This window comes from Carcharodon carcharias, chromosome 10, assembly GCF_017639515.1.
Source record: "Carcharodon carcharias isolate sCarCar2 chromosome 10, sCarCar2.pri, whole genome shotgun sequence".
NCBI lineage: Eukaryota > Metazoa > Chordata > Chondrichthyes > Lamniformes > Lamnidae > Carcharodon > Carcharodon carcharias.
In genome coordinates this window covers 62,202,723-62,218,456 of record NC_054476.1, presented here as the reverse complement: position 1 = coordinate 62,218,456, position 15,734 = coordinate 62,202,723, and the positions used below count along the sequence as shown (strand labels likewise).

At 41.6% G+C, this 15,734-nt stretch overlaps 1 protein-coding gene across 2 annotated transcripts in view; it reads left to right on the top strand.

Moving 5' to 3' along the window:
• LOC121283240 (cleavage and polyadenylation specificity factor subunit 6-like) overlaps positions 1-6,370 on the top strand; it is a 58,565-nt gene extending 52,195 nt beyond the window's left edge. For both annotated transcript variants that reach the window (XM_041197584.1, XM_041197583.1), the window contains 3 exons: positions 780-895; positions 4,453-4,606; positions 6,180-6,370. In XM_041197584.1, coding sequence (XP_041053518.1) covers positions 780-895; positions 4,453-4,606; positions 6,180-6,369 — 460 coding nt within the window. In that variant the 3' untranslated portion in view covers position 6,370. The remainder of the gene's footprint in view (positions 1-779; positions 896-4,452; positions 4,607-6,179) is intronic.
• The last annotated feature ends 9,364 nt before the right edge of the window (positions 6,371-15,734 follow it).

Below are 15,734 nucleotides of genomic sequence, written 5' to 3'. Positions count from 1 at the left end.
TCCAGGAGGCAGCAAACAAGTACAAAAAAGACCTGAAGAATAAGCTAAATGAAGCCAAAGAGGCTTTGGAAGCAAAAGTCGCAGAATTGTCCAAGAAGCAGACATAGATAATGAAATTTTGGGAGACCCAACCGCTGAGCTCAGTCAAAGTGAGCTTGACCAATTGTGAAATCAAAAAGAAGGCTGAGATTAAACTCTGCACTAGAAAGAAGAAGACACTTAGAAAGAAGATACAGAAAAACCAATAGGACTTTAATACTGGCAGCATACGAATACACTTTCGTACATAGGTCTGGCAATCAAATCGCAAACACCAATGCACCTAGTCGTTTGCCTTTACAAGAAAATGGTGAGCACATCCCAGTTCCACAGGAACTTGTTTTGCAGTTAAATTTCTTGGATTTCTCGCCAGTATGCACTCAACAGATCAGAGACTGGACAAGTCGGGACCCAGTCCTATCTCAAATACGAGAACAAGTGCTTCATGGGTTGGTCACAAAATCTGATGAAATGAAACCGTACTTCAACAACCCACAGCCAGCTATGAATGGAAACCCATTGGCACATGGAGCACCAAGCTTCCCGAGTGATTTTTAAAAATAAACTGAAGAACCAGGCCACTAGGTGATTGATGACATCGTATTCATTTTCTTTCCACATATCAAACTTGGAGTTATCGCTTTATGGATATGATGTTTGTGCAGCCTAATGTCTGAGGTGATTGCAGTTTTATTTTGATTTATAGGTCAACAATTAGATGCCTTGTTCTTTCCTTGCAGAGATTCTGATCCCAGTAGTCCTCCTCTGAGTGAAGCAGAGTTTGAAGAGATGATGAATAAGAACCGAGCGATATCTAGCAGTGCCATCTCCAAAGCTGTGGCTGGAGCCAGCACAGGTTAGTGATTCAGTAGGTGCAGACCTTTCCACCCAAATCCAATGCACTGAATAACTTGATAACTACAAAACTGTGCTCGTCTATGACAAGTTCAGTGTCGAGATATAAGGAAAACTCCCACTGTCCCTGTGCTGTCACCCTGCCCACCTCAGGTGGTGATCCATGCAGGGCTTGGACATTTTCAGAACTCAGTCAGGCACATTGTGATAAGCCTTGATTTCAACACAGTGAATATGATGCGGGAGCTTAAGAGGAATAAGAAAGGAAAGTTTTGTTGAATATTACCTGTTAAGGCTGCCCATTGTGTACCAATGCCATATCCATGCTTCCTGAGATCCTATATGTACCCAATCTGCAGGCAAGTTCCGTGTGCAATGTAAATGAGGACATGGTTATGTTTTGTCAGTTTGTGAATAAGCCTAGTTAGAGCAACAAAGTATCAAGAACATTTCAGCTTCTGAACGATGATGGGTTGGTTAACATAGAGATGTCTAAACCTTTATCTTTATGGACCACATAGGAGTGTACCATAGAGCATTGAGAACACACCAATGCACATATATATAACAATTTCATGATAGGACAGTGTCTCAAGGCATTTCACAGTGGCATAATTTAAAAATAGACACAGAGCCAGAGAAGGGGAACTTAGGAGAGATAACAAAACTCTTTATCAAAGAGATGGGTTTTTTTTAAGAAGGTCTTAAGGATAAGAGACAGAAAGATTTAGAGATAGTCCAGGCCGATGATGCAGCAAAGAGTGGTGTACAACAGTTTGAGCAAGAGGAATGGAAACCAGGTGCGGGTACTCATTGTAGTGCTGGAGGGCTAAATGGGGCTAAAGGCCGATAAGTCCCCTCGACCTGATGGGTCGCATCCTAGGTTTTTAAAGGAAGTAGTTACAGAGATAGTGGATGCACTGGTAGTAATCTTTGAAGAATCCTTATATTCTGGAAAAGAGGATAGGAGAACAGCCAATGTAACACCCTTATTCAAAAAGTGAGGGAGATAAAAAACAGGTAATGATAGGCCAGTTGACTTAACATCTGACATTGGGAAAATGTTGGAGTCTATTATAAAGGATGTAACAGCAGAGCATTTAGAAATACATAATCTAATCAAGCAGAGTCAGCACAGCTTCATGAAGGGGAAATCATGCCTAACAAATTTATTAGAATTCTTTGAGGAGGTAACAGGCAGGATAGATAAAGGGGAACCATTAGATGTAATATATTTGGATTTCCAAAATGTGTTTGATAAGATACCGCACATAAGGCTACTTAATAAGATAAGAGCCCATGGTGTTGTGGGTAGTATATTAGCATGGATAAAGGATTGGCTAACTAATAGAAGATTAGATTATAGATTATAGATTATATTTGATAAACTAATAGATTATAGTGGGATAAGGGGGGGCATTTCGGGATGGCAATCTGTAACTAGTGGAGTACCACAGTGATCAGTGCTGGGACCTCGATTATTTACAATATATATTAATGACTTAGATAAGGGAAGTGAATGTACTATTGCCAAGTTTGCGGATGACACAAGAATAGGTGGGAAGGCAAGTGGTGAGGATGACACAAGGCGTCTATAGAGGGATATTGGCAGGTTAATTGAGTAGGCAAAAATTTGACAGATGGAATATTAAGTGGGAAAACGTGAGGAAGAATAGAGGAGCTGAATATTATTTAAATGGAGAAGGACTGCAAAAAGCTGCACCACAGAGGGATTTCGTTCTTGTGCATGAATACCAAAGAGCTAACGTATAAGTTCAACAGGTAACAGGGAAGGCAAATGGAATGTTGGCCTTTATTTCAAAGGGAATGGGATATAAAAATAGGGAAGCCTTGCTTAAATTATACAAGGCACTTGTTAGACCACACATAGAATACTGTGAACAATTTTGGTCCCCTTATCTAAGGAAAGATATATTGGCATTGGAGGCAGTCCAGAGAAGGTTGACTAGTTTGATCCCAGATATGGAGGGATTTTCTTATAAGGAGAGATTGAGTAGGTTGGGCCTATACTCATTGGAGTTTAGAAGAATGAGAGATGACCTTATTGAAACATATAAGATTCTCAGGGGGCTTGACAAGGTAGATGCTGAGAGGTTGTTTCCCCCTGTGGGAGAGCCTAGGACCAGAGGGCATAATCTCAGAGTAACGGGGCGCCCATTTAAAACAGAGATGAGACAAATTTCTTCTCTCAGAGGGTAATCAATCTGTGGAATTCTTCACTGCAAAGGGATGTAGAAGCTGGGTTGTTGAGTATATTCAAGGCTGAGGTAGACAATTTTTTTTTTATCAATAAGGGAATCGAGGGTTATGAGGAAAAGGCAGAAAAGTGGAATTGAGGATTATCAGATCAGCCATGATCTCTTTGAATGGTGGAACAGACTCGATGGGCTGAATAGCCTACTTCTGCTCCTACATTTTATGGAGGAAATTACAGCGATAGGAAGGGTGAGGTGTGGAGGGATTTAATAATGAGGATGGGAATTTTGAATTAGAGGTGCTGGGAGATCAGGATTCAATGTAAGTCAGTTGGGAAAGGGCAATGGTGGTAGGACATTTCCAGTTGAGGTTTGGATCAGCTGATCATATAAGGTGAAATAAGGGAGGCCAGCCAGGAAAGCATTGGAGCAATTAAATCTGGCGGTGACAAAAGCATGACTGAGGGTTGCAGCAGATGGGTTGAATTAGGATCTGGAAGTAGGCAGTCTTTGCGATGGAGAGGATATGGGATAAAATGTTCAGCTCAGCTTTGAACAGAATGCCGAGTTTGTGAGCACTCTGGCTCTGCCTGAGATGGTGGCTAGGGAGGGGAATGCAATTGGTGGTGAGGTTACTGAGTTTGTAAAAGGGGGCTGAAAACAATAGCTTCAGTCTTCCCAATGTTTAGTTGAACAAAATTATGATTTGTCCAGGGCTAACAGCACAGAGGAGGCTTTGAAAAGGTGGTAGAGGGGTAGAACTGGGTACCAACTGCACATATGCGGCAGCTGACCGCTGTCTATGGATAATTTCACCAAGAAGCAGAATGTAGAAAAGGAAGAGGAGGTGGCATGGGTCATTGGGGAACTCTCTGGGTGACCATGCCCAGGTAGGAAGAGAAACCATTGTTAGAGCTGTTGTGACTGTGAATAGATAGGTAAGAGTGGAACCAGGTGAAGATAATCCCACCAAACTGTACAGTAGAGGAGAGGCATCGAATGAGGATGGTCTGTGTTTTAATTAATTCACATATATCTCAAGTTACTGACAGACAATGTTCTGGTTTACAATTTAATCACCAATAAGGCAACAATACTAAGAATAGCCCTTTCAAACTTCCAGAATCGCAACATTTAAATAGAAAGGTATCAGGTAATAAAACACGCACAAATAAGACTGAACTATCTGGGCTTTGTGGTTGTACTGCCAGGTCTCAGTGGTTACGTCTGGCCCAAATACTGCAATTTAGATTCCTCCAGGATAATGCTTTTGGGGCACTAATTTGTGCATTGGTGTAGAGTTCTGAAGTGAGATCAGTTTTTCAATATTTGTGTTATACAGGTGATTATGGGAATGCAATCGAAACATTGCTTACGGCCATTGCCCTGATTAGACAGTCAAAAGTTGCAGCAGATGACCGCTGCAAGGTTCTGGTCAGCTCCCTACAGGACTGCCTCCATGGGATTGAATCCAAGTCATATGGGTCAGGATCCAGGTAAGCAGATAATAAGCGTCAGCTCAATTGCCTTAGTTAAAACTGCTATCACTTGTCCATGTGGACAAAATTTTGCAAATTATTCTTGTGTGATGCCCCACCAATAAGGGCAGGAAAATTGCTGCTATTCTTGTTCAACAAAACACTCAACAATTTAGAAGGTTATAGGGTAATTTGATTAAAAATTTTAAAATATTAAGGGGTACAGAAACTATTTCTGCTAGTTGGGAAAGTCTAGAAAGGGGAAATAATCTAAAAATTAAAACTAGACATTTTTTGAGAGAAATTAAGAAACACTTCTTCACACAAGGGGTGATAGAAGTTCAGGATATACTTACACAAATGGCAGTTGATGTTGGGTCAATTGTTAATTTTGAAACTGAGATTGATAGATTTTTGTTAGCAAAAGGTATTAAAGGATATGGGGAAAAGGTGGGTATATGGAGTTTAGTCACAGATCAGCCATGATCACACTAAATGAACAGGCTCTGGGACTAAATGGCCTACTCCTGTTCCTATGTTCCCTATATAATTAGTTATGTCACAAGCTAGTTTTGGCAGTACTTAAGGCAAAAACAGGGGTCTCACCCACCAGCTTGAGAGCCATTGGAGCCCCATGTCGCCTCCTTTTGGGAAGGCCTGCCTCGAGCACTTAAGTGGCCAGCTGCAAGCCACCCGGGATAGAAATCCTGCACCTCAGTGCCAGCCAATTAGCGTCCAACAGCTGTGCATTACAGGTACCCCAGTGGGAGCGGTGGCATGCACCAGAAGCCCAGGATCAAGGAGGGACCCAGGCCATAGATGAGTGAGGGCAGGGTAGGAGTTGTGGGGCAGGGGATTAGGGGAGTCGGCAGCAAGGGCAGAAAGGAGTTAGCTCTCAGCAGGGGGATTCCTGCATGGCAGGTCCCCCACCCGCTGCTAGTTGAATACATGAAGAGGGGGGATGAGGCCCTTAAGTGGGCATTGGAGGTGGGGCCAGAAGGCTAACCATGAGCCTTCCCACCCCAGACTTAATCGGGGCAGAGGCGGGAAGTGGCGCGGTCCCCAACTGCAACCCTCCTGCCCAATTAAATGTCCTCTTCTCCAATCTTGCCTTGGGGGAGGGCATTAAATTCTGCTTAATGACCCTGACTGAGGTCAGCTAACTGAGCACAGGCCAGAGAAGAAACTTGGAATATCTTGTTCCACAGAACTCAGTTGCTCATATGTGGGGGAGCTGACAGAATGAGCTGAGGATGCTCAACTGTTGAGTATAATCAATACATTTTTGGACTCAAAGGGATTCAGGGGATATGAGAGTCAGGCAGGAGAGTGGAGTTGAGGTCAAGCATCAATCATGATCATTATAAGGCTCGAAGGACTATATGGCCTACTCCTGCTCCTATTTCTTATGTTTTTCTGTCCTTCTAATGTCTTGCTCACCGTGTTGGTCTCTGTGGTAAATATTGAGGCAAAGTAATTATTTAATATTTCTCCTTTAAGTGATGAACACTCTATTGCTGAAGGGACATTCAAACATGCATCCTGAATAGAAGTTGCAGAAATGACTGGATTGTTTGCTTTCCATATACAGAAAGAGAGATCGATCACGAGACCGGGAGTACAGCCGTTCTCATGACAGGAGCCGTAGGCACAGGGAGCGCTCTCACAGTGAGGATCGGCATGAAGATAATTATCGTGAGAGAAGCAGAGAACGGGATCGGCATAGAGACCGGGACCGTGACAGGGAAAGAGATCGGGAGAGAGAGTATAGGCACCGCTAAGGTATACTTGGAAAGCAAAGCTCGTTTAAAAACAATAACAATTGCCTTATTACATTTTAATATTTTAAAGCACTTTGCATAATGAATTACTGCAAGCAGTGTAGGGAATCTTGGGGCCAAATCTTTAGGCTCTGTTGGGGTGGGCAGGGAGGTGGATTGGCTCTAAAAAAAAGTACCGCCAACTGGGTGCCAGTTCCCCAGCTCCATCCCATTCCTGTGCTATTTACCCAGATGGGGGTGGCGGATAGTCAATTCACCTTGTTAGTGGTCACTTAACAATTGTCGGAGGTGAGCTGGGATTTTCCAATGTGCCTCCAAGTCCCACAGGGGACAGTGCAGCTGCCTGGAAGTGGCCACCCCATGGTGGGGAGCAGTGCTCCAGGCTAGCTCAGGGGCCCTCGTTGTATGTCTAGATTCAGCTGCAACCACAGCAGGCCGTCCTATTCTGGGGCTTCTCCATTCCCCACCATCACAAAATGGTGGCCTGCTGCTTAATCTATTTTTTATTTTGAATTTTAAAAAAATGAAGAGAGGGCACCTCCGTTTTGAGGCACCCTCTCCCTCACCTACCTGCCATGGCACCTTGCTGCTGCTTCCAAGGTAGAGGGCCTTCTGTTGGCTCTCCAATTTTGAGAGCTTGTCAGCTGCACTTCAATGGACAGCTAGCCCATTCTCTGGCTATTAATTGGCCAATTCAGGGAAAATCACACGAGTCACTGTTCTCCACACAGTACAGGCTTCTGATTCACATATGATCCTGATGGCGAGGTCCTGAAGCCCATAGGGAAAAAGTTGTCCTTGTTATGTGGGCAAAAAGTAACTGTTCTATCTAGCAATATCCCATAAAGAGTGGTGATTTGGTGGTGTTGATTGAGGGTGAAATTTTGGCCACTTCCTGACTTATAGATATATGGAATCTTGAATATCTATTCTAAGGGATAGAACCTCGATCTAATGCCAATTCTGAAGGGCATACCTCTGAAATTGTAATCCTCCCTGCATCCTCCATGGAAAGTGATTCTGGGTTATAAACTCAAATCGTTTGAATAAAGATTCAATAGCCTTCCAGCTGTGTACTACATTAAATCCATCACAGAATATAAGAAATTATTTAAAATTTTTGCCAGTTAGACTATGTACCAGGGAAGTACTGTTGTGAAATGATGATTGTGTGTTTGCACATGGTAAGCACAGGTCTTTGAACCTGCGAGCTTAAAATAGCAATAGTTGGGAGAAGATCGTGGAATGGATCTTTATAAAATTGAGTCTTGAAACATCTGAAAATTAAGTAACAGTTTGTGTTTGCTATTCAGAACAGCAACATGGACACCACAGTTGACTTCTGTAACCTCCACAATGGGAAGTTGAAAAATCACCCAGTTTTCCTGTTTCTGATCACAATTCAATGACCCACTGTGGGAAAGTGCAAATGCTTAGACATCAGGGAAGTCAGGATTGGAGTCAGTCATGACTTCCTTCTCCAAGGAAAAAGCACCTGACAGTAACTGTTTGGGTTTATACTTGTGGAATGATCAGTTGGCAACATATCAGAGGTATTGATGCCTGTGAAACTGTAGTCCAACAAGAGTCAGTGCCTTCAGAAGAGAAGATTGGAGGGGAGGGGAATAGAAGATCATTCTGACTGTAAGTGGAGTGTGAATATAAATATGGTTGATATCACTGTTGTAGCCCTGATACCTAAAGCTCTTATCTAGATAAATTAATGTGTATTATTCTCTCTCTTCCTTTTCCTCTCCAATCCCTCAATTTGCAGAAAACAATTTTCACCTTTGTACAGATCCTGGATCAGGAGAAAAATTTAAAAAAAAATCAGGAAGACATTTTGAAATGAGTGAAGAAAGGAGCTGAATTCTTGGGATAGGTGTGTGCACACCATGGGCTGTAAAAAGTGAAGTGTTAGTACACAGAGAGCTGCAACTTGAAGAATTTCTCCATTTAGGAGTGGCGTTCTGGAACATAAACCTGCTATTATGTCGAACAACTTGTTTTGTTCAACAATTATATATTAAACATTTTTTACATCCTCCGTTTCTTTAAAAGTTGCTGGCTGGGAAGATCTTTTTATTATGAGGTGCAGATGACTGGGAGAGAGTCTTCAATAGGAGGCCGCATATTTGACTGGTTGCAGTAATTGTCAGCATCAATCTTTTCATTGCCCACTGAGGGCATCAGCCTGAGCCCTAACGAAGCTGGTAAAATATTTAGGGGGTAAATGTCATCTGTTGGTTGCATCGTCTCGAATAAAATCCTGTAACTAATGATATTCGTTTTGTTTTCTGTGGATAACATTGGAATATTTCCTCTGGTCCCTCACTGTTCCTAGCTAAGTTCTAAGTAAACTGATTTTGATTTCACTGTAAATAACAGTCAAGGAAAATCTTCCCACTACATGTTTTCACACTTTCCATGCTGTAAATGTACAAGTGGATAGTGACCATCATCGCTCTGTCATGGAGTAAACAGTTTTTAAATTATTTTGTATTTGGGTGAAGGCAGGGTGCAGGAAAAATAAATTTTGCACCCGTGTGGCACAACCTGCGAATGGTTAGGAGCAGCCTGATGAAGACTCTTTTTTTCCTATTGGTGTAGAACAGTGGCAGTGTTCTCCAGATCTTTCTTTGTGCATCGTAGTGTCGGCTTGGATCACATCCAGTCAGCAGAATGCTTCTTGCTTTGTGATGCTAGAGTTGCAAAAGTATTTTGGTTGTAAATTTAAAATAGAAAAATGAAGTTTTTTAGTATCTTTTATGAGATAATGTGTTTTGTAGCCAAACAATGCAAGAGAGACCCCTACAACTTGTGCCATCTGCAAAATTTCTCATTTGTTGAGCTTTTTTTAAAAAAAAATTTAAGTGTGTTAGCTATCTTAGATTTATTAGAGTAACAGAAATGTACTTTACATTATGTCTCGCTGGGCAGTTTTCCCCAATGTGTGGCTTCCTTGGTTCTCAGAGTACACTGAAAATTCACTTAGCTGCTCCACTTCCCTACTACATTAATGAAAGAAAATCTCACTGGATGTACCATATTTTCAATAAATAATGGCAAGGAGCCATGTTTACAATGATCAGTTTAACTGGCTTGAAATGTGGGAATAAATTAAGAATTACTGGAAACCTGTTGGCAATAATTTTGTGGAATAGATAATGCGGTACATAAGCCAAATACCATGCTTCCCCCTCCCCCCTCTCCCAGCTCTGAAGTAAAAACTATCAAAAGAAATTGAGACTAAGGCTGGGATTTTCCAGCCCCGTCGTGGGCAGGATCTGCCGTGGGTGAGGTGGCAGGACCGGACGATCCCGGTGGCGGGCGGGTGCGGAAAGCCCCATCCTATGTCTCTAGAACCTCCAGATTAATCAGGCATATCGCAACAACACCAGCTGCAGTTTTAACATTGCCACTGGGTGATGAGCAAAGAGTTAACACAAAGCTACCAAAGTCCATTTGTTTGTGCAGCAAATGTGGTACTTGCCACTAGATGTCCTTTGTACATTTTGAATACAACATACCATACAAATTGTGAATGTTGGTAACAGCTGGTGGTGGGAAATGAATACTGCAGCATTCAGATTTACTTGCTCCTGGCTCTTCTAGTCCCCAGACTAGTGATTGTTTTGAGTTGTTTCCAAGTGTTGCCTGCACATGCCTAGCTTTAAGAGTGGCATGCTTTCAGCATCTCTAAGTACAATAAGACTGAACAGCATATTGTGCATTAAAGGCTTTAGTGGTGACATAATGGAGGTGGTTAGTGATGGGCATTTTGACTGGAATCTGAGTTTTTAGGTACTTGAATGGAAGTTGCTGCATGGGAATTAATGCAGTGCAGACCATAAAGGATTTGTAAAGAGCAATTGAGATTAACTGATCTCCATATAAATGTTACCGATCAATCAAATGATTCACTTCAAACCTTACCTTGATGACGTTGTGTTGTATCCAAAGTCAACGGTGAGAATCTCTTAAGTTTGGCGGTGAGCTTTGCGGCTCCACTTTCTGTCAGTTCCTGAAGCAGGCCAGACCCTTCTTTCAAGTTTTTGATTTAAATCTTTTATTTTGGATAGTTGGAAATGAGAATAGCATAACTACTGTGCGATTTGCAGCTGGGTTGGCACCTGCTGGCTTGGTGCTACTACAGTTGGTGCCAACACCCTGGGGGAAGTGGGAGATGGGGGAAACACAGGAAAAATTATGGATGAGCTTCAGCATTCCGTGCAGAATTTGAATCTTTCTTCACTTGGGGCAGTTTTCTGTTTTTTTAAAATGAAAAAATGTAATTTTTTTTTTAGTCGTACAAATTTAAGGAAAAAAGGATGATTTGTTGGTGACTTTGTATTGTGCTTGTGCGTTCACTGTGAAATTTTAAAAAAATTGTGTTTTTTTTTGTAGCTTGTTACCATGTATATTTTAGTGACACAAAATATGCTCCAATGCATTAAAATGTAGATTCCTGATGCCTTGCTGTCTTTTTTTTTTAAAGCGCTCCATGTCTAGAGTAATGCCCTACAGTTGAGACACATTTGCAGAACATAAACCTAATGCATTGGATTGAGGTCTCAGGCGGCAAGATGAGATATGAGACTGCCACATTGTCTTACATTTCTGTGCCACGCACCCTGTTTTACTGTACATTGTGCCAATAAATCTGATCTTTACTAAAGCTAGGCACCTTGATAGGCCAGTGGATTGTGAACACTTTTAAAATTTCTCAGCCTGGATTCAAACCTAGCCCAGAGAAGAACGGATGGATGTAAGTGGTTGTAAAGTAGCATGTAATGGAGATCTGGAATGGACTAACCAGATTCACGTTTTGTTGAACCTAGACATTACAAGTTAATAAGGGATGGTAGGTAGAGAAAATTAATGTGAGAGCTGAGGGGACGTGGGGGAGTTATTGGGTTTTGGAAATCTATATAAAAGTAGGATTGGGCTTTGGATACAATTACAGGAAATGGATTACTAGTACCTACATAAAATTTGGATTGTCCAAGCAAAAATGCAAATCAACCTTTATTGATTTGTCAAACTTTAGTTTGCAGGAGGCAAAGTTCCTTGCTACTGCCTTGGAGATGCAACAATTGGCACTAATTTCTTAATTGTATTGAGCATGAATCTTTTCAGGTGATTTGGATTGATATGGAATGTTTGTGTAATTGCAGCCTTATGTTGCATTGTTCTTGACTTGTGACAAGGCACAACGTGGTTTACGTTCATAAGACGCCTATTCAGCCCATTGAGTCTGCTCTGCCATTCAATGAGATCATGGCTGATCTGATAATCCTTAATTCCACTTTCCTGCCTTTTCCCCATAACCATTGATTCCTTTACTGATTAAAAATCTGTCTATCTCAGCTTTGAATATACTCAACAACCCAGCCTCCACAGCCGTCTGTGGTAAAGAATTCCTTAGATCCACTAACCTCAGAGAGGAAGTTCCTCCTCATCTGTGTCTTAAATGGGTGACCCCTTACTCTGAGACCATGCCCTCTGGTCCCAGACTCTCCCACAAGGGGAAACAACCTCTCAGCGTCTTCCCTGTCAAGCCCCCTAAGAATCCTGTATGTTTCAACAAGGTCGCCTCTCAATCCTCCAAACTCCAAAGAGTACAGACCTAACCCACTTAACCTCTCCTCATAAAGAAAATCCCTCCATACCTGGGATCAACCCAATTAACCTTCTCTGGACTGCCTCCAATGCCAGTATATCTTTCCCTAGATAAGGGAACCAAAACTGTTCACAGTATTCCAGGTGTGGTCTGACCAGTGGTGTGCACAATTTTAGCAAGACTTCCCCATTTTTACACTCCATCCCTCCTGAAATAAAGGCCAACATTCCATTTGCCTCCCTGTTACTCACTGAACCTGTATACTTGTGGGATTCATGCACAAGGACTCCCAAATATCTCTGTGCTGTGGCTTTCTGCAGCCTTTCTCCATTTAAATAATGTTCAGTTTCTCTATAGTTTCCGCCAAAGTGCACAACCTCATACTTTCCCACACCATACTCTGTGGGAATCTGCAGAAAATCCAATGACCCTCTCATTCTGACTAGCCTTATCAGTAGCAAAGTGGGACCCTGACAAGCAAGGCATTGGGCGCTTGCCCTTCACACAACAAGTGCAAGTCCCATTTTGAAATCCTGCAGATGTCACAAGCACATCCCTGGACAGAGCTGGAGGCAAAGAAATTCAGGAATAACCTTGACAGCCACTGGTAATGCATATCCGCCTGATCCACTGGGAAGGAAGTCTTGTTCCAGGAGGCTACAGATGCCAGCAACAACCTGCTGAGAAAATCTGAGCCTCCTGAAGCACTGTTGCTCAGTCACGTCCAGAAAGCTGATCCTTTGCTGGTAAATCCTGTGTCAGGGGTACCACCTCCTTCGAGCTAGAGCTGTGTTCACTCCAGCTGTCCTGTGTAAATCCAGGTGGCTGAAGAAAAGACAGCTGCTGCCCTTGCTCCCTGTCTTGTTCCTTACCAAAAATCCAAGATAAAGCTGCATTAGCTGCTCCCAAGCTGCAGTGAAGTTTGGCAGCTGGGAAGTGCAGATCAAAATCAAAAAAATCCAAGGTAGCAGAAATGAGTTACAAAGTGTTGAAAATCACCTCTAATGCAGTGAAAGCATGCTTTTGGAACATGTCCTGTAACCTGCTTCATTTCATGAGTAATATTCAGTACTTAATGGCTTTCCAGCCTGTCAATGTTACAGTTCCATTAATCTCGCCTTGTTGACCCTGGCAACTTTCAGATTGCTTGGGAAATTCGTGTGCTGGAAGTTAAAACCAGAATGCAGGGTTAAACCTTTATTCAAAATGCATTTTATATTTTATAAACACCAACTCACCTACCCCATGAGGTTTCCAACGTGCCTTCAAACACGCACTGGTTCATGTAGGATTTCCAACAAGCCAGCATTTCTTTATGTTTTAACACCATCCCACCTTTCAGGATTAAATCCCCCAGTACAAACAAGCTTTTATGAAATTAAAAACCAATGGAATTTATCAAAATGAAAAAAAATCAACATTACACAAATATAAATTTAGTTTTCCAGGGCCAGAGAGGTTGTTCAGAGATAGTTATTGCTTAGTACACTGTTAAAAACCTAGTTACACCTTATTAACAAGGCATTACTTTCTCAAGAGGGTATTAAGTGCAATATTACAGCATAGAAGTGGTCCCACACAGAACCGTAAGGAACCACTACCCACTACAAACCACTTAGAGAAAGAGTCCTTAACTCCTGCTATCCTCTCTCTAATTCCATGTCAGTTAATCTGCTCCAATAATCTCCTGAATGGTACCTTATTTGAAAGTCCTGGTACACCACCCTATCTCCCCATCTACCATGTCTGTCGTCTCCTCAAAGAAATCCATCACTTTTTTCAATCAAAACCTTCAAAACCTCACACAGATGTTAAAATAACTAATAGAGCAATCCATCTTTATATTTGATCTCTAAACATACAGACAATTTGAACCTCCTTTGTGTATATTGTTAGGTTTTTAAAATCCTCACTATCCTTCCTTTTTCAAACTTCAAAGACCAGGAAATATTGAAACTTCAGATTAACACTTGCATGAATAAACATACCACTAGAACCCTTGTGTACAGAGTCCGTGAGATCAATGCCAACAATGCTTGGAAATAGAGAATTCAATAGGGTCAGATGGCTGCAACTATCTCCCCACCCTCAAATCGTATTCAGTGTCCACATAAGGCAGGAGGTCAGTTAAAATAATGCAAGTCAATTCACCCCTCCAATCCTGCCACTTTCCCACCATGTTCCAATATTAAACAGACGACAGGACACCTACAGAAAGAAAGCAGGATCCTATGTTAAATTGAAGATCATGTCCAATTATGGTTATCAGGACTGAATCTGCAATTACAAACAGGTCTGGGCGGTGGGGGCAGTGCCGTCTCCCTGTCAAGCAAACTTGTCAGGAGCTGAACCCTGGGCCAGAAGGGAAGTTTTAACATTTTATTTTAGGCTTCCTTGTAGGGCAGCAGTATTCTGCCAGGCCTCACATGGAAGCCAAGGGTCTCCTTTGTTACCTCCATCCTGATTTCTCACAGATCTATTCTACTGCTGGTGGCCAAAAGATTCACCCCTTGCCCCTTCTCCCTTTGTGGACCCCCAATTGTGACCAAAAGGCTTCTTACTCCTCTTGATCACTGCCAACAGTTTTCTGTTTCCTCAGACCTCCAGACACAATTCTCACCATCAGGTAATCAATCTGACCAGTTGTTAGGGGAGACTCTTAGTTTTATTTAAATGAGACACTTCTTTGAGAATGGTGGGGCCTCCAAGTTGCCACCTCCCATTGGGCTTCCCCGCACCCTTCTCACCTGCCCACCGCTTGAGAATTGAAGCCAGTGTGTCGGAAAAAAAAGCTAAAAGTCAAACTTTCAATAATTGGCTCAGTAAAGGTGTGCTTACAATAGTTTACAATCTGTTCTTCTTCTGACCTTGCTCACATCTCTGGATTAATTAATTCTCAAATTAGTTTGGTTTCAACATTTTGATGGAATTAAAAATTGAATTGTTCTGTAATGACCATCAAACTAGTAGAACTCTTTAACTGCACATGGTGTTCCTGTGACAATGTTGCTTCATATTCATCAAAACACAACACATTTTTACTGTAAATATTTTAACAACTAACTTATTAAACATAGTACAGGTAACATTCCGCTTTTATCACATTTGACCATTATCATGTTGAAGGTTTTTTGGAAATCCACGTACTTTGTAAATCCACAGCTACTCTTCCTTTCTTGAGAAAGATCCCAAGGTAAGCACTGTAATTGATTTCAGCATCGTTGGTTCAGGGAAGAGAAACCTATGCTCATGTGTGAATATCAAATGAGAATAAAATTGAGTCTATGATGCCCAAAGTGTTGGAGTAGCCTGTTACCATTCACTATTGAAGCTCTTATATGAAAGGGCTACTTTTGATGAAGCACAAGAAAGTGACTAAATATCTCAGGGAGAGAAGAAATAGAGTCAAATAGAATTGGTATTTAATTTCTCAACAAATTAATTAAGTTTAAATAATTGAAAGACTAAAAATTGAACTTCTGATAGAAGAGTAAGAAATATATATATTTCTCTTATGTATGACAGCAGCTGGCAATTTTCTTTTTTGGGGGTAGCAGAACAAGCAAGGAAACTGGGGAAAAAAATTACTTGGGAATTAATTTTTGATTAGAATCAAATTATCTCCTGCTTCTTGGGTCCAGCAATTTGTTCTTTAGTCAGCTATTTTGTTGTTTCATGTGCCCATTTTTGGTATCTGGCAGCCATATGTGGTTTTTTTTCATGTAATGCTTGATTCTGTTGG